This window comes from Haliotis rufescens, unplaced genomic scaffold, assembly GCF_023055435.1.
Source record: "Haliotis rufescens isolate VD_foot unplaced genomic scaffold, xgHalRufe1.0.p SCAF_11, whole genome shotgun sequence".
NCBI lineage: Eukaryota > Metazoa > Mollusca > Gastropoda > Lepetellida > Haliotidae > Haliotis > Haliotis rufescens.
This window is the reverse complement of record NW_025963791.1, coordinates 9,749,614-9,770,367: the sequence shown is the minus strand read 5'-3', so window position 1 is coordinate 9,770,367 and position 20,754 is coordinate 9,749,614. Positions and strand designations below refer to the sequence as shown.

General features: G+C 40.3%; 1 protein-coding gene across 1 annotated transcript; it reads left to right on the top strand.

Moving 5' to 3' along the window:
• Positions 1-17,126: 17,126 nt before the first annotated feature.
• On the top strand, positions 17,127-19,456 carry LOC124146368 (twist-related protein-like). Its single transcript, XM_046516632.2, has one exon. It carries the CDS (start codon positions 17,457-17,459, stop codon positions 18,012-18,014), a length of 558 nt encoding a protein of 185 aa, XP_046372588.2. The 5' UTR covers positions 17,127-17,456; the 3' UTR covers positions 18,015-19,456.
• Positions 19,457-20,754: the final 1,298 nt, after the last annotated feature.

Below are 20,754 nucleotides of genomic sequence, written 5' to 3'. Positions count from 1 at the left end.
ATAATAAATTTCACTTATTTGAATTTTACGATAATGTTCCGGATTTTGATATAGACGTCGGGATGGATTATCTTTGTAAGTTCTGAATAGTTCTTCATACATTGAATGATCTGGACATTAAACTGAGAGAAATGATTTGTACTCAATTAAACTAAAGCAAGGGCAACTAAACTCAACTCATACAACTGTGCAAGGATCGGAATCTATCCCGGTGAGTGCTTGATTTGTACAAATTTGCATTTTGGTATTTTTGTAATTTGGCAACGTACGTATGTCTTGTCGCAAATTAACACATATGCTGTGTGGTTATCCGCGTGCACCAGTCTCTTCAAATCCCTGGTCATCTTGTAGAGCTTAGCCCCTTAGACGTGCCAGACACCTACAAACGTGGGGTTGAATTTCAGATTCGATATATATTTTAATTATATCTTTACTTGTAGGTTCGTAGCACCATACCCATCGGAAATGCTTTTCAAAATGGCGTTAAACTAAGCGCATTCACGTAACGTGGCCTCTTAACGCGAAGTCACGTAAAGTCCCTGAAACTCGAACATTGGTGTCGTCGAGTGTACCGATATTACAAACAATTCCTTCATACCTACCGTATGCATATAAAAAGGAACAACGTTTGTCTCGAAATACGAAATCAATCCCTTTCGGTTAGAATACTGAGTTCACTAATGGAAAGTGTATCCTTTAGTTCTTATTTCTTCAAATTTGAGTTTATCTCTTTATTTCGATTTTCTTAATATGGGCGTTCCCCGTGACTCCTTCCCATTCGAGACATCAGGAGTATATATTTTGTACTCTTTTATCACCATTAGGACTAAAATCAGTAAACTATCTTCGATCGTCGACAACCGTAGGTCTCTGAGCAAAGGTGGGAGTCTAAGCGGTACATAGTCTTTGTGACTTACTGTATTGAAAATGACTCACAGCAGTATTGTCCGACTCTATACGAGTGTTCTCTACACAAATGAAAAAAAATGCCGTCGACCAACAAGACCAACCACAATAATAAAGCACTTGTTACTCGTGAAATAAACTCTCAAATTATGACGTACGACATTGCCAAGGTGTTGGATTAAGTGGGGTGGATGAGGAGGGTGGGGTTGGGTGGGATGGGATGGGATACACCAGCCTCAAGCATCCTACCAGCACAAGGGTACATCGATGTCAGCATTAATGGTTTCCAAATTTAGTTAATAGGGAGGAAAGGTTATTGACTTTTTTTATAAAGGAATGGGCGTATAAAAGAATTTATCAAAGGACTATCAAACGTAACGTTAATGCAACCGCTAATGATATTGGGTTACGATTGCCAGTGTATTGGTATTGTTCGGAGGGGACAAACTTTAATCGAAGTATTGTAGATTGTTTGAAAAACCTCAATTCAGAACGTTGTGATCGGCGTTTGGAGGGTTGTAAGAGGTTTGCACTTTATCTCAACCTGCCAACCCATGCCGCTGTATCGTGGGATAAGGTGCCGACTATTTGATATTCAGGGGCGGGGGTATGTGTGCTCGGATTTCATAGAAAGAAATATATTGTCCCAGAAAAGGCTTGACATTTTTTTTTCTATGCTTCAGATCGCTGAGAAAGAGGGGGAAATTTTTTTTATCCGCCACAAAACTAAGTTGATGCGAACCTTTAAAAACTATTTAGACTCATAGTATTATGAAACAGTCGGTCCCTAACGTTAAACATACGTTCTCATACACCCCAACTAGGTTTTTTAAAGAAGAGGCGGAAACAAAAGTAGAAGAAGCAAAAATGAAGGAGAAACAAACAGTTATAAGAAAAAGAAAGATAATAGGAAGAGAAAAAACAATAGACGAAAAAAGAACAAGGTCAGTGTAGATGTGTCAATTATTGTATCACGTTTTGCATGTTCCAGAGTAAACCAATAAACTTCTTCGAAAAACAACCAGTCTAGGAACTCGACATATAAAACTAGCGAGTAAAACATTATTTAAGAAGCATATTCCTCGAATTGTAAATTAGATATATAGATGATTATAATAGGTAAGTACATATGCTGATGTTGTGTATGTGAAACTTCGAGTTAATACACAAAGGAAGCAGGGTAATTATAAATTCTATTTACCATAGACGTTTAAATATCAACAAATATCTTGGTGTGGCATATTGGAAAAAATATATTGAAACAAGGACACTTAAGTGAATCGGAGTAAAGTAATATTATTTTTTCATTTTCATCAGATTGAGATATACAGTACCACGTTGCTCTGTCCTTGGTTTATGTGGTGAGTTTAGTGACATTGTCCACGCGATATACAGCACTACGCTGTCCTGCCCTTGGTTTATGTGGTGAGTTTAGTGACATTGTCCACGCGATATACAGTACTACGCTGTCCCGCCCTTGGTTTATGTGGTAAGTGTAGTGACATTGTCCATGCGATATACAGAACTACGCTGTCCTGCCCTTGGTTTATGTGGTGAGTGTAGTGACATTGTCCATGCGATATACAGCACTACGCTGTTCTGTCCTTGATTTATGTTGTGAGTGTAGTGACATTGTCCATGCGATATACAGCGCTACATTGTCCTGCCCTTGGTTTATGTGGTGAGTGTAGTGACATTGTCCACGTGATATACAGTACTACGCTGTCCTGCCCTTGGTTTATGTGGTGAGTGTAGTGACATTGTCCATGCGATATACAGCACTACGCTGTTCTGTCCTTGGTTTATGTGGTGAGTGTAGTGACATTGTCCATGCGATATACAGCACTACGCTGTTCTGTCCTTGGTTTATGTGGTGAGTGTAGTGACATTGTCCACGCGATATACAGCACTACGCTGTCCTGCCCTTGGTTTATGTGGTGAGTGTAGTGACATTGTCCATGCGATATACAGCACTACGCTGTTCTGCCCTTGGTTTATGTGGTGAGTGTAGTGACATTGTCCATGCGATATACAGCGCTACATTGTCCTGCCCTTGGTTTATGTGGTGAGTGTAGTGACATTGTCCACGTGATATACAGCACTACGCTGTTCTGCCCTTGGTTTATGTGGTGAGTGTAGTGACATTGTCCATGCGATAAACAGCACTACGCTGTTCTGTCCTTGGTTTATGTGGTGAGTGTAGTGACATTGTCCACGCGATATACAGCACTACGCTGTCCTGCCCTTGGTTTATGTGGTGAGTGTAGTGACATTGTCCATGCGATATACAGCACTACGCTGTTCTGCCCTTGGTTTATGTGGTGAGTGTAGTGACATTGTCCATGCGATATACAGCGCTACATTGTCCTGCCCTTGGTTTATGTGGTGAGTGTAGTGACATTGTCCACGTGATATACAGCACTACGCTGTTCTGCCCTTGGTTTATGTGGTGAGTGTAGTGACATTGTCCACGCGATATACAGCACTACACTGTCCTGCCCTTGGTTTATGTGGTGAGTGTAGTGACATTGTCCACGCGATATACAGCACTACACTGTCCTGCCCTTGGTTTATGTGGTGAGTGTAGTGACATTGTCCACGTGATATACAGCACTACGCTGTTCTGTCCTTGATTTATGTGGTGAGTGTAGTGACATTGTCCACGCGATATACAGCACTACACTGTCCTGCCCTTGGTTTATGTGGTGAGTGTAGTGACATTGTCCACGCGATATACAGCACTACACTGTCCTGCCCTTGGTTTATGTTGTGAGTGTAGTGACATTGTCCATGCGATATACAGCACTACGCTGTTCTGTCCTTGGTTTATGTTGTGAGTGTAGTGACATTGTCCACGCGATATACAGCGCTACATTGTCCTGCCCTTGGTTTATGTGGTGAGTGTAGTGACATTGTCCACGTGATATACAGCACTACGCTGTCCTGCCCTTGGTTTATGTGGTGAGTGTAGTGACATTGTCCATGCGATATTCAGCACTACGCTGTTCTGTCCTTGGTTTATGTTGTGAGTGTAGTGACATTGTCCATGCGATAAACAGCACTACGCTGTTCTGTCCTTGGTTTATGTGGTGAGTGTAGTGACATTGTCCACGCGATATACAGCACTACGCTGTCCTGCCCTTGGTTTATGTGGTGAGTGTAGTGACATTGTCCACGCGATATACAGCACTACGCTGTCCTGCCCTTGGTTTATGTGGTGAGTGTAGTGACATTGTCCATGCGATATACAGCACTACATTGTCCTGCCCTTGGTTTATGTGGTGAGTGTAGTGACATTGTCCACGTGATATACAGCACTACGCTGTTCTGCCCTTGGTTTATGTGGTGAGTGTAGTGACATTGTCCACGCGATATACAGAACTACATTGTCCTGCCCTTGGTTTATGTGGTGAGTGTAGTGACATTGTCCACGTGATATACAGCACTACGCTGTCCTGGCCTTGGTTTACGTGGTGAGTGAAGTGACATTGTCCACGCGATATACAGCACTACACTGTCCTGCCCTTGGTTTATGTGGTGAGTGTAGTGACATTGTCCACGCGATATACAGTACTACACTGTCCCGCCCTTGGTTTATGTTGTGAGTGTATTGACACGTCATCGTTGCACGATGTCACGTGTTCAGCTAAGTCACAGAGACTGGCCACCTAATCCACACCAGTCGCCCCCTAGATATGCATAGGTTTCTGAGCACGCATTCTACTGCAAATCCCCTTCATGATGGACATTTAATTGAGGTAATACGTTTCTAGAAACCATAAACCGTACCCACCTTAACGCTTTATTTCGATTTTACACAGATGATATAATTTTTAATTAAATGATTATTAAACGTTAAACCTGTCTGTGCAGCCTATTTGAGTACAATATCAGTGGATGAAATACACAACTGCATGTGCTATCAATGTACGGAATACCCTGTATCGGCTCTCTGAGATATAGGGAGCATCACATGTTAAACACGTTTCTTAAGTCCTAGTCCTCATCCTTTAAACTCAGTTTAACTTTATCGGTGTGCTATAACAGGCACACACAACTGTTGCAATAAGACGGATTGTCCGACGAAATCAGGAATTCAATAAACCCCTATATTATCCCCACATTTTGAAATAATTATAACTAAAATGATGGACTAGGATTTTTAAATTATTGGAAACGACGGGACATTTGGTAAACAGTAGTTTATGTCTTATAAAACCATGTGTATTTACGGACCTTGGACCACCTAATAATATGGTTTCGTCGAGATTTAATTTCATTATACAGCAAACAAAGTTAACAAAAACACCCTGGCCCATTGAAAATGTCATCCGTAGCGAAGAATTACTGTAATTATATAGAGCGTAATGTTAAGAGAACGACACATTATGCCCGTCCTATAAGGCGATGTTGCTGGATACTTATCACACTAGGAAGCTCAGTACAGAACAATTCCTTCCAACCATTTCACCCCTTCTAATTCTTATGACATCCCATTTACAGAGTCAATGAGCGCTGAAGAATCGGATGTACATTGTAGGGAGAGGTTCCTCGCTATGGATGCTGGGTTTCCTGGGGTACAGGGAGGAGAAGAACTGGGAAAGAGTCCTCATCTTTGTGTCCCCTGACCTTACGTGACCCTGTCAAGCGGGACCCTGGGGATAGGGACAAACACGCATACCTACCCCGGGAGGGGTGGTGGGGGCGTTTGGTTTATCGTGCTCTAGAGTGTTAGATCGTACGAAGACATCCGACAAGTTGTCAACGAGGAGTTACCCGTTGAACTCTCCACATAGGCTTTGCGTGATGTTAACGGTAAACTTTATATTTTATAAGAGCGCAGTGGATTAGTTAAGAAGGGTTGAGTCGTTGTGGAAACAAATATATACAAATGATAAATAAAACACGTACATTGAACGGGTAATGGTTTCATTCTGAAATGTTTTACTGTACATGGGTACTTTGATTCTGGGTTACTGGGTACATATGCACTTGACCTGGGGTCATGGTATTGAACGTATTATGCGATTTATAAACATGATAGAATTTCGACAACCATAGTCATACAGTCAAGTATCGAACTAAAAATAGTGAGTTATTACCGCCATAGTCGTATTTGCAAGGCCAGCCCTCATACTGATATCTAACGAGGAGAAACAATCAATTGTGTTTCTTGAGATCCTTTGGTTAAAGCTTGGAATGAGCAGTCATTCATTTAGAAGTAAAACCAGAAAAGTGACTTTAACAATGATGACTTTATATTTGTCTTTACATTCACACGGCATCACATATTATAGGATGTGACGTCATCATATCAAAGTGACATAACTGTAAAATATTGACACTGGGGGTTTCCAGAAAACGGATATGAAGATATGAGTCGGGGTAATTTCTTTGATCATAAAATACAAACGAGGAAAAATATTAACTCCCTAAAACCTAGTTTCGTATGGGCCCAGGGTTCTTTTCTGAGTAGGGAATATTCGAGACGTGACGTTTTCACATCAGCAACAGTTATAAACGTTGTTTCTGTACATATACATATAATTGCACTGTTGGTGCCAAGTGAATGCTTTGTGATATCGGTACATTCGACGCCAAGAAGCTCGAGTTACAGGGACATTTACGTTACTTTGCATTAAATGGTTATATGGAGTGAGTGAGTGAGTGAGTGAGTGAGTGAGTGAGTGAGAACAATGATAGTATTTGTTTTATGTTTGTGTGTATCTTATTTAAGAAGTAATTATTTGAGGTATTCATTTGGCCCGCTCCATATTGCAATTCATTTTGTACAGTGAAACCTCATCATTCCGAAATGGTCGCGAAATATATAAGACTGTATATTTTTTAATCAAATTCCATAATTACCAGCACTTTTTAAATCAATAATTTAGTTACATCAAACATACACGTACACACGCAGCCACGCACCCAGGCACACGCAGCCACAGGCAGGCACACGCAGGCACACGTGCGTAGCGCCGTACTAACATACGTCTTTTCTGAGTAGGGAATAATCGAGACGTGACGTTTTCACATCAGCAACTGTCGACAAACGTTGTTTATTTACATATACATATAATTGCACTGTTGGTGCCAAGTGAATGCTTTGTGATATCGGTACATTCGACGCTCATGAAGCTCGAGTTACAGGGACATTTACGTTACTTTGCATTAAATGGTTATATGGAGTGAGTGAGTGAGTGAGTTAGTTAGTGAGTGAGTGAGTGAGTGAGTGAGTGAGTGAGAACAATGATAGTATTTGTTTTATGTTTGTGTGTTTCTTATTTAAGAAGTAATTATTTGAGGTATTAATTTGGCCCGCTCCATATTGCAATTAATTTTGTACAGTGAAACCTCATCATTCCGAAATGGTCGCGAAATATATAAGACTGTATATTTTTTAATCAAATTCCATAATTACCAGCACTTTTTAAATCAATAATTTAGTTACATCAAACATACACGTACACACGCAGCCACGCACCCAGGCACACGCAGCCACAGGCAGGCACACGCAGGCAAACGTGCGTAGCGCCGTACTAACATACGTCTTTTCTGAGTAGGGAATATTCGAGACGTGACGTTTTCACATCAGCAACTGTCGATAAACGTTGTTTATTTACATATACATATAATTGCACTGTTGGTGCCAAGTGAATGCTTTGTGATATCGGTACATTCGACGCCAAGAAGCTCGAGTTACAGGGACATTTACGTTACTTTGCATTAAATGGTTATATGGAGTGAGTTAGTGAGTGAGTGAGTGAGTGAGTGAGTGAGTGAGTGAGTGAGTGAGTGAGTGAGTGAGAACAATGATAGTATTTGTTTTATGTTTGTGTGTTTCTTATTTAAGAAGTAATTATTTGAGGTATTAATTTGGCCCGCTCCATATTGCAATTAATTGTGTACAGTGAAACCTCATCATTCCGAAATGGTCGCGAAATATATAAGACTGTATATTTTTTAATCAAATTCCATAATTACCAGCACTTTTTAAATCAATAATTTAGTTACATCAAACATACACGTACACACGCAGCCACGCACCCAGGCACACGCAGCCACAGGCAGGCACACGCAGGCACACGTGCGTAGCGCCGTACTAACATACGCCTTCTAATACTACACTATGTGTAAACAGGCGTTTAGACGACTGTATAGCTTAATAATCATATCAATAACATATGTCGATAAGTGAGAACGTATACTCAACATACACATTAGGTTAACACAGTAATTGCTGCCTGTGAGCAGGTGTTATAGATAAGATGATGCGACTGAACCAACACATTATAAATAACAGTCAGTGATGGCCCACAAGACGTAGACACTGAGACTATATGTTTACGACCGTCGGACAAGGCGTCGAATGGATTGAGGCGTTCCTAAAGTAACTGGATCGTGCACATCCAAATCGCTTCATTTCACTTCAAATACATACATAAGCGTAGCGGTGTAAATTGTAGGGTAAAGTTGGTTCACACTCAAAATGAAGGATAAATCTGGTTTGGGGGACAATAGGCCAAAGCTTGGATGTAAAGGCAAACTGGATTCCACACTGAAGGACGTAGCGGTAATAGATTCTCCATTAGGATGCAGAGTTGCCGAATACACTGACTTCAAAGCCGTAGCCATATGCTGCTCCGATTTGGTAATTATGCCGAGTTGTTCAGTTTACCGCGATCCCATTTGCCAAACCAAATGCATTTTAGTGGTGAATCATAGTGATCAAACGCACGGCAAGGTGTAGGTAGATTTATAGCCCTGCGTTCCTTTACTTGGGTGCTGACGCTCTTTTCACCATACACAGCCGGTTGGCTGGTGTCATGTGACAAATTCGTTGTTAAAGTGTACCCTAGAAAACAGGTGAGTTTGGGGCTGAAAGCTTTGTAACCCGAGTCTGTCTGCCGGCCTTTGTGGTTTCCTACATAAATAATTTAATTTGTGCGTAATATTAATGACTTTGACATGTAAAGCTTACCGCGTCCTTTGTTGGTTCTTGTTAAAACAAGTTCTGCAACTGGTGTAACTAATAGCACTATTGTAACATATTTAGTACACAAGTACAATCAGAAGTTCAACACACAGTACAGGCATTAGAAAAACACTCAGTACAACAAGGAGTACTATCTGTAGTACAAGCAGTATAATAGCTGGTACAAGTAGCACAAATTGTAGAATCAGTTGAACAAGAAGAATACAAGTAGTACAACGATTAGTACAATCAGTAGCGTGAGGAGTACAACAGGTAAGGCGACATGTAGAAGAAATAGTCGTACATGAAGTACAGTTTGTAGTACAAGCAGTAAAAACAGGAAACATTACAATCAGTAGCACAAGTATTAGAATCAGTAGTACAATTAGTACAACAAGTAGTACCACAAGCAATACATCAGTAGTACAAGTAGTACAAAAAGCAGTGCAACCATTCATTCAATCTGTTGTACAAGAAACAACACAATCAATAGTACAACATGCAGGACAACAATTAGTACAATGCGTTGTACAACAAGTAGTATCACCAGTAGTGCAATGAACAGGACATTCAGTTGTACAACAAGCAGTACAAGTACTGCAACGTAATACAAGACGTAGTACAATACGTAGCACAACATGTAGTAGAATCAGTAGTACAAGTAGTACAATCTGTTGTACAAGCAGTACAACAAGTAGCAGTACAAGAAAAGGTACAACAGTAAGTACAATCAGTTGTACGAGCAGTACAAGTAGTAGTAAATAAAGTACAACAGTTAGTACAATCAGTTGTACAAATGAAATGGAAGAACAGCCAGTAATACAACATGCCCTGATTTAAAAGGGATCTGAAAATCAGGATTGTTGGCGTGTCTATCATATCATCAATTTTATAAAACAGAGTTAATATGTTACCTGCAGTATATCATTATGTTACACATTGGAATTTGATGATAAAAATCATCAATCTGGAACATAATTCCTTCAGAAATGGATGATAAACAAGTGATTTCACCACCACGCGTACTATTTAAAGAGCCCGAGCAAGCATATTTAGTTGGATGAAAAGAGAAGGACATAGAACACCGCCTTGCCTGAGGCCTGAGGTGTCAATCGCGTGCAACCCATGTGCTCACTCGTGCCTAACCCGGACTGAAAGTGACAACCTCCATATTGTACCCTTGTCATCACGGAACATCTCAATCGTTATAATGTCCCAGAGGAAACCATCGAAAATATCCTTTTAAGTACTTGAGCTTTGTCTTGCCTACCCAGAATTACATCCATCCCATTGACGGGAATCGATGCGTGGGCCGCATGTAGATACGCTTCGCTGTTAATGTCTAAGTTTATAACGATGGGTAATACACGACAAGAGGATTCATTGAGAGCTAACAATATGGATGGGGCAGCGGTATAGCGGAGAATAGTCTGCACGCTAAGATCTTTCACCTTTGTCAACTTTCTAAGTAGAAACATGTATCTTATACAGAGGAATTATTGCTATTAATTCAAATGTTCCCGTGTTCACTATGTTTAAATTTTATAACAAATAAAGATTTTGTGTTGCTCAAACCACTTTCTCATGCCCTTTCCTTAACAGTTGCCTAACTAAATTATTAACGCCAACTTTTGCCAACATATACGGTCACTTTCAGTATAAGCACCACCACCTCCACCACCACCACCACCACAACTACTACTACTACTACTACTACTACTACTACTACTACTACTACTACTACTACTACTACTACTAAACTACTACTACTACTACGCCGCGATATAACTGGAATACTGTTAAAAGCGGCGTAAAACCCAACTCACTCACTCACTACAACTACTACTACTACTCCTCCTACTACTACTACTGCTCCTACTACTACTACTTCTTCTACTACTACTACTACTACTACTACTACTACTGCTGCTACTCCTCCTCCTCCTCCTCCTACTACTACTACTACTGCTACTACTACTACAGCTACTTCTACTACTACTACTTCTACTTCTAGTACCACGGCTACGACTACCACCCTCACCACTTCAACTACTACTACTACTACTACTAATATTACTACTACCACTCTACTACTACTACTACTACTCCTACTACTACTACAGTTACTACTACAGTTACTATCAATAACTACTATCACTACTACTACCACTTCTAGTACCACGACTACGACTACCACCACACCACCACCACCACCACTACCACCACCACCATCAGCACTACTACTACTACTACTACTCAATACTACTACTACTACCATTCATCGCTTTCATTAATATTTTTATTATATTTTTTACAGCTGGTCCTGCCGAGCATCATCCAACTGAATTCATCACCGTGTATGTATCCATACTGACATTAACTACCGCTACCTAACATACTTCAACTATCGTCTATCATTGCTACTACTTCTACTTCAACCCACCAGAATAGATTGTTTCATCATAATGCTGGATATGTATATACACATGCTATTTGAATTACATGCAATATTTGAAGCCAATACTAGTATATAAGTGTTAACATTTCATGTTTGCTTCTGATTTTAACGATATGTAATGAATTTCCTTTCGTAGAAAATTGGTGATATATGTGAATATGTGTATCTATAATTAAGTATAGAAGAGCATCTTTGATAAATGTGATATCATCACTATTTGATAGTGATTCACAGACATAGGCTTATAATATAACCTGAAGCGTACATGCGATTTCTTATGTAAATGGGAATGTTTTCTACTCCTTTCTACTTTCTACGAAAAAGAAAGCAAACACAAATTCTTTGTGAAAAACTCTCAATTGTCAACCTGATAACTTGAGATACAAAGGGTGAGCATATTACTATTACAATACATCTAATACATTTGAGAGTTGCTTCGATAAACGTGGCAGAAACGAAAATAATTATATTGCTTATCTATGGTGAGATGTATATATAAACAACCTGTCAGAATAATCTCTTTTAAGTCTTAAAGAATCTAATTCTTGAAAAATGACTATCCGAAGCATTCATATTTCACTGACCTAACGGTGGCCTATCAAAGCGCCAAGCACCCAGTGCCCCATGCATCAGCCTAACACAAAATTAAACAGATAAAAATCATCAGAGTTGAGCTATTATGACAGTTGGACTATAATAGAAGCCTGAATATTTGTGAAGATTTTGGATTATTAAATCGGGAGTCTGAGACAGCCTGACGGTCGGGCTGAGAGTCAGTGTCCATTACAGTCCGGACTTGACCATGGTCCACAGTGATACAATGAGGGAAGTGATAATATAGAGTCCACAGGCATTGTCCACGGAAACCCCGGAGCAAAGACCGTCCTTCTGATGCTGGGAACAGACCGCTAGTAATTATCCTTTTCTACTGAAGCACAGCGGATCCAGAACTATCCGTCTGGTCAACTGATGAGGTCAATATCGCTCAAATAAGCAGTTTCTTTTTCTGCAATTGTTACCATTTTGTTAAATCGCATCCGAAATTGAATTTGCATCGGTGACCATATGACTGTTTGAAGGGTGGAGGTATTTCTTTTGTAACCAACGAGGTCGTTTAGCATTAAAATGAGCTTGACCGTGATGAAATAACGGCCTTTACCTGATTTGGCTCGATAGTTACTGTTTTGTAGGTTCATTGAAATGTAATAGTTGGTGACGGTACCCGAATTCCGTTACTGTAGTAATTAGTTTTTGTCACAGAGGATGCTGAGATAAATGGTGGTTAGCTTGGACATTAGTCCAGTTGTCCAGTTCTTACTTGGACATTAGAGCAGTGTCAAACTACATGTACTCTAACAGACGCGACGCGTTGGGAGACACCAAGACATTATGAAATCGACATATGCAAATAAAGGTTTGACAATACGTGTCAGTCTTAAGGCAAACTTGTATTTAGCAATTTGTGTAAATATAGCTTGACACTCACACACAGACATACATGCAAAATGTACACGCAATACTAAAAAAATACAATATCAATCAGCACTGTTTCTTTTCGAATTTAATGACTTTTTTATACATATACAGACGGTAAAAGTATACACTTGAAAATTGGATTTGGAATTGGATTTCACCCCATAAACAAACTTTATCAAAAAGTTTCACGGATAAAAACAGTCGCTGAAACACTGCAAACTTAAGGTTCAAAACTCAATTATGATAACCGCAGTAAATATATCACATATAATAAACATTTCTTTTCTGTTTCATATTTAGCCACCATCAAACATGGGTGTATACTGTTTGTACTGAGCAAGATATATATATACCATGTTCACTAATAACTTCGATACTTTTAAGGTGTTTTCTTTAAACTTAACCGTAGTAAGCAAATATTATTTCAACTTGGACTACGTGTGTATAACCTTAGTTTTCCTTAAGAGTCAAACTGCATAGTGAATTGATGTAGGATTAGCGAAAGGAACGTTAATGTACAAAGCATTAGGCGTTGAACGGGAGGGGGTGAGAAGATTGTATTAAACAAAGCAGAATGAGCTTTGATAGGTTCTCAGGCAAGGGTTTATATTTTGTGTCGGTAGCGTCCAACAAAAACAAGATCAAAGAGCACTACAATTTCTAACGGCAAGTTAACCAGCAGCGTTGTTGATTAATGACATTAGAAGGACATCATTGATCATCGCCATCAGCCCCGGGCCATCAAATGACATTTTAGTGGGGCTGAAATACTACCGAAAAACACACGTTCAATTAAGGCTCATGGCGAACACTACCATAGGTGGTTGTGATATACTTGGCGGTGGTGATGGACTCCATGTCGGAGTCAATTCATACACACCTTTATGTCATTAGAAAGCGCCAAGCTCATAAACCTATACCCCATAGAGTACCTAGCGTATTGTCAGAGTCGAGATGCTGGGTTGATTGGGGGACAAGTTCTTCTCTCTCTGGTATTTAGACATTTTACCAACTCTCTGGTATTTACAAATGTGAAAATACAAAATTCCGAAATTGGATAACAACACCTTTAATGCTGACACTTAGAGGTCCAAAATGTACGTATGTACGTGTGTACGTTTGGATGTATGTATGTATGTATTTATATATATATATATATGTGTGTGTGCACGTGTGTGTGTGTGTGTGTGTGTGTGTGTGTGTGTGTGTGTGTGTGTGTATGTATGTGTATTTATATATATCTATACATATATGTGTGTATATAGCAAAGAGAGAGTGTGAGAGAGAGACATTCCATGAGATATTTATATATATATATATATGTGTGTGTGTGTGTGTGTGCATATAGCAAAGAGAGAGAGAGAGGTGAGACGAGAGAGAGAGAGAGAGAGAGATGTGTGTGTGTTTATGTATGTATGTGTATCTATATATATCTATACATATATGTGTGTATATAGCAAAGAGAGAGAGAGAGAGAGAGAGAGAGAGAGAGAGAGAGAGGGGGTGAGACAGAAGAGAGAGAGAGAGAGTGAGAGAGAGATGCCATGATTGATGTACATTCCATGAGATATTGATATGTATTATATATCTATACATATATGTGTGTATATAGCAAAGAGAGAGAGAGAGAGAGAGAGAGAGAGAGGTGGGACAGAAGAGAGAGTGAGATAGAGAGAGAGAGAGATATGCCATGATTGATGTACATTCCATGAGATATTATCATGTATATATATCTATGCATATATGTGTGTATATAGTAAAGAGAGAGAGGTGAGAGAGAGAGAGAGAGAGAGAGAGAAGAGAGAGAGAGAGAGAGAGAGAGAGAGAGAGAGAGAGAGAGAGAGAGAGATATGCCATGATTGATGTACATCCCATGAGATATTATCATGTATATATATCTGTGCATATATGTGTGTATATAGTAAAGAGAGAGAGGTGAGAGAGAGAGAGAGAGAGAGAGAGAGAGAGAGAGAGAGAGAGAGAGAGAGAGAGAGAGAGAGAGAGAGATATGCCATGATTGATGTACATTCCATGAGATATTGATATGTATTTGAACATGTGCAGAGTTCGGGTGTTCTTTCATACCAATATAACTTCTTCCATATAACTCTTAATTCAATTGACTGCATATTTATCACAATTATGTATTATTATAGCATATTGCCTTTTACCACATTCGCACTACAATAGTGACGTGGATGGTGCTTCTTTAAAGAATTTTTAAAACAAAAAGTCAAGACATGCAAGTTTGACATGCCATGTAATTTTCACCGCTATTTTGCCTAACGCCCAATGGGATCTGTTTCGGCGGATGTTCCAGAGTGGTTATTCCCTGGCGTTGACTTCATAAATCATAGCACGTAAAAGGTATATGAGGGAGTTTCATGTATGCATTTAGAAATATATGTAATTCCATCTCCCTCATCAAGAAGAAATGTACACTGGTTGCATCGGATGTTTGCGCTTCAACCACTGTGCCACTCTACCGCCACTTTAATTATGAGAAATATTTGTTAAATTTAAATTGTATAATAAATGTAATATATTAAATGCCTTGAATCATTGTTCAGCACATTAACATTTTGATTAAATAAAAGCGACAAATACTTATCAATATTCATAAGAAATCTCTGCTGAAATCTCTGATTCCGACTAAATCATAAGCATAATTATGCGGCTATCTCTCCTCATGGCAGGACAGGTTTAGTCCATATCCAGGGCAATCTTGTGGCTCAACGATACGTCAACGAAATTCACCTGCCACACTTCCTCCCAACTTGTGCCAGCCTCCCAGCTAACGGCAACGGCGTATTCCAGCAGGACAACGCTCGACCGCATACAGCACGGATCACAAGAGCCTGTCTACACAACAACAACGATGATGTTCTCCCCTGGCTCTCCTGATCCCCGGATTTGAACCCGACAGAGCACCTGTAGAATGAATTGGATAGACGGCTACGCCGACGTCAACCACAACCCCAGACGTTGCAGCAGTTGGCTTTTGCGTTGCAGGCCGAGTGCGCTACCATTCCCTTAGGATGATCATCGTTTTCCTTCGGCGTGTCCTACGCAGGATTATGAACCATACATCGTGTTCCTGCTATTAAAGGATGCACAGGTGTAATCCTGAGATTCTGAACATCCCAAAAGACACATCAGCTCTTCAAATAATAGGGAGTTTATTTACGCAGCCTGGCATCTAAAATAAAACTTATACACAAGTACAGACACATTTAATGATTACAAACATTTGCGACCATGAGTCCTATTGTATTCCTGGTCAGCTTTATACTTGAAAAATCCTCTTTAACCTTCCGTACACAGATTGAAGGAATACTGCCAGTTGCAACAATCCAAAGAACAGTTAATCCATCAACAGTGCCGTAGCCAGCCGAGTGTGTGTGTGTGTGTGTGTGTGTGTGTGTGTGTGTGTGTGTGTGTGTGTGTTACAGAAAACATTTTTCCTTGTGACAGTTTACTTGAATAAAAATGAATAATTTTATTTGACCGCCCCCACTCTCCCCCCCCCCCCCCCCACCCACCCACCCCGTCAAAAAAGGTTAACTACGGCCTTGATTAATGGATGCCGATGTGTGTACCATCTCCGCTCACACCTTGCACTTGCCTGTACAGATTTGCTGAAATATTCATAATAAAAACTCATTTCTTCAGTGTTGTGACTCATTTGATTACCTCGTAACGAACAAATAGACAAATAGACCAAATCGTCGTTTATCATTTATTCCCTCAGAAATGTGTGATTGTAATACCATGTTTGGAGGGTAAGTGTTTGTACGGGCACAAGTGTTGCCTGAAGCTGCTAACATAGGCAGTGAATAGTTTCATTTCCGTTTGATGTGGAGTCTTACTGTTAAACACCTTCTTATGAAACTTTTCCCCTTTAAAGAAGATTTTATAGTTTTAAAACATATCAACTGAACACTTTTCTACCATCGACGACACCTGTTCTGGAAAATGAGAACATAGAGAGATGTGTAAGAACATGGTTTGAAACCATTCGTGATGTGAATCTGACAAGCGATATGAGGTTCTCTTAAACATCTGTAACTACAAAGAGATTTAAAGTTTGAGTGCGTGGGGCTGTACGGAGCGAGAGCTGTGGGCGTGACAAAGGCAGGGGGCATCCCTGAGTGTTCCGACAAGTGTATGGCACACCACAGGCCCGTGTGCTCGCTCGGCCTCGACGGACAGCTGATTGGATGGCTCTAGCTGACGAACTGTTTTATGTAGAACAGTGTCTAAAGATATGTTGATCTGTACTGGGATACAGGATGGTAATGTCTCATACATTATTTACCGTCGTCGGAGGGTTGTAAGACAAGCTGTGTCTCCCGCGTCGTCAACATCAACTGTGTTTGAAGGAAGCTTATGTTTACCTTTGTTAGCTGAACGTTTTAAAGCAGTTGCTTCATCTCATAAGCGAAGTATATTCATCCAGTTGACGTGGATATATGGACATTTAATTTCAAAGGTGAGACACGATTTGTGAAGTCTGTGCAGGAGGTACGCTTATGAGTATCCTGCCCGGAGCTTCATTGAGCAGTGTGACTGATACAGTTAGATAATATTCTCCTGTTGGCATCACATAAAGAAGATACAGATTGAAAGATAGAGAAGATGAGCTACAACTTTAGAGACCTTGCAAGCACGGAGGAGATTGTACCATCAGGACAGAAAGTGTTGAACATTACTCTGGAATCGGAGATGCTATCAAGCAGATTTAGAATTAATATTACTGACGATGTTCAAGCGGTTATAAATAGGAATCTATCTGAAGCGGAGACCCCGCCATGCACTCCCTTGACCCCATTAAGCGCTTCTGGGAGTGAGGGGGACGTTTTCACATTCTCCCCGCTTTCTGAATCGGACGACCAGTGGTCAGGATGCACCCCACACAAGACGAAGTTGCTTGACCACAAGTGTCCGAGAGCTCCCCGGAAACGACAATCAACTTCAGACGCCGACATCAGCATCGATGAACGACGACGTCGACGGCAGGCGGCCAACGCTCGTGAGAGGAGGAGGATGGAGGGTTTGAATGTAGCATTCGATCGTCTTCGTGCAGTTATTCCCGCCAGCAGTGACGACAGCCAACTGTCCAAATACGACACCCTCCAGATGGCACAGACGTACATTCAGACTCTCTCAGATCTGCTGACCAAGGTTGATAACTGAACACTGCACCTACAGTGTAAGGTCATACACCCAAAACAAACTTTAAACCGACAGGTGCTCATATTGTGAATTTTACTTTTTACTTTCAAAGTATGAAAGAGTTTGAGGAACTGTAGACTTCTGATGGTGCGTGAAATAGAGACTTGCGAGCTTTTTTAACCTCTGGTGACTATTCACAGACGCTTTGATAGAGGGACAAAACTATTTAAACTCTCTTTCAGACAGATGATCCAGCATTAAAGGAAGATGATATAACACGCTACGGTAGGCCATGCTTTGTGTTTGTCTTCAACGACGGATGGAGGTGCAGCGAGGTGACACAAACATCTGTCCTCATACTCATCTTTTTCTGAAGAAGAGCGTGCCGGAAATGACAAGTAGGTAAGAAGTGGCGCGTGCTTGCTGGAGAAAGCTGCTCGTGGCAAAGTGATGGACGTACGCGAGAACACGGCGTTATGCATGACTGCAGTCTCATCTAGAACCTCTTACACGACAAAGATGCATTGCAACGCTTACAACTGCTCTTTCTGTGTTGGATATGAATGGAGTACCAGACCTTTATGAGAGAAGAAACGACATGTCCACTGAAATGGAATTGAATTGCATCATTGACTTGAAATCATAGCCAATTTACCATCCTAGAGGCGATAAGGTCGAAGGCTGCAGTGATTTTATGAATGTCAGACTTGGAAGTTGAAACTCGTTGACCCTTCTTTGTGGTTTTGACACGACAATTACACTTATATTTCTATGTTCATATGTTCTTATCAAATCTAGCCATCTCAACCCACCAGGGATATGTTTTGATAACATATTGTCACGCTGTGACAGGTTGTACCTGTTAATTCAACGTGACAACGATGATCCGCTGTGGTCCTATCTTCAACCCTCCTCTACAGTACCCTGAAAAGCAAACCGACGGGGAAACAGATTCTGCTCGCATCTTAAGCGCACTTACAATTGTAATTGTGATTTGAAGTGACAACTGTTAACCCCAAACCTACACCGAAACAGCTATAATGGTGTCTGATTGGTTCGTCACGGATGTCCTGTGTGACAACGAGTGTCAATCAGGCGCGTGACAGGCTGTCGGTCACGTGATGTCACGTGGCACAAACTATGAACACTGTCGGATGCAAAGCATACAGGCGTGACTTGATACGTTTTTTATGTCGAAGTAGGGGTAAATAGCTGTTAATTTATAATTCGTTATGCAAAAGGGAAACCCACTGAACGTGTGACAAATACATGTAAGAATACTTCAACTGAATGTTATGACTGTCTTATGTATCACCGGCCAATGGTTTTTCATAGCTGAGTTTATATCTTATGTCTCAATAACATATTTTGTAAGAACAATGATGACACTGCCAGATTATTGAAAGTCTTGTATGGACTCACTATCCATATTGCTCAATATTATATTTTTGCTGATGATTTTATGGAGGTTTATATATTGTTGATTAATAAACTATTTTATATAATTAACTGGTTTGCATTATTTCATGACATGGAACATCTCTAGTCTTGACACCTCATATTCGGACGATTCCTTTTGTGGACTATATGATTACAGGGATATTTATGTAGGAATGATTCAGTTTTCCGGTCATTATTAAATCTGAATGATTCCTTAGAAACGGTACCGTCTGGATTAACGGGGTTTTACGATTTTACATTATTCTCTGAATTTACACAGGACATTTGTCGGGCTTGGTTGTTTTGTGCAATTTGACAAAACGGGTCTGCTAAACTGAATGCAACACTTGTACAGCTGACAATGACAGCTGGTACAGGACCGGCCCCACGGATACCGCGTTTCTTGAGGTCCCCCAGTCTCTATTACCTGTCGCGTAGAGCCGACATAATTGGATCGGAGGCACTGAGGTGGTTCTCAGAAATGTATGATCGTGGGTTCGAATTCTCGGATTAGGTTTCTAGGTTTGTCAGCACCGTAAACGTGCGTTTTATCAAAGCGGTGCATGTATAAGACCCACATCACGCTGTTAAGAGCATCATTAAACAAACCTCACTCACTCACTCACTTAGTGAAGCCGGTGGTAATACTTTATGATTCAGCTGATTGTGTAACATCGTACTCCGACGGCATGGGACGTTGCTCATAATATTAATCACTGGTTTGTGTGAGTGAGTGAGTGGGTGAGTGAGTGAGTGAGTGAGTGAGTGAGTGAGCCAAAGTTTAAAACACCTACGACCGAGCTAGTGGTCCCATCTTCAACATTCTGACACAGAAACATCCAGCAGTACATCCAGCGCAGAGTAGCCTACTAAACAAATACTAAATACTAAACATAAACTTCCCTCCGTACCAAGTCATTTTATTGGAAATGAGAAAATCATTCAGGCCTGGTCGAGATCCATCTTCACCATGACTACATGTGGCGAGACGGATGTACAGATATTTCTCATATGTGCAAAGGTCTTGTTTTTATAATATATTATGGTTTGCGGATTTTGTTTTTTACAATTCTAGTAGGTCTTGTGGTTGAAAAAAACCCCAACGAAAATAGAGTTTTCATTAAATATATTTTGTCGGTTATGTAACACAAAGAACATAAATTGTGAAACATTTTTTTCTCACAGTCAAGCTGTTATGTTCTTGCCATTTTTTGTCGTATCTCGTGATTTTTGTTTATTTGAAATTAGTTGATTGTCTCGGACGGAGGGGAAAAACTGTTTCAGAATATACCCAGAATATGAATTTATCAACATTTGTGAA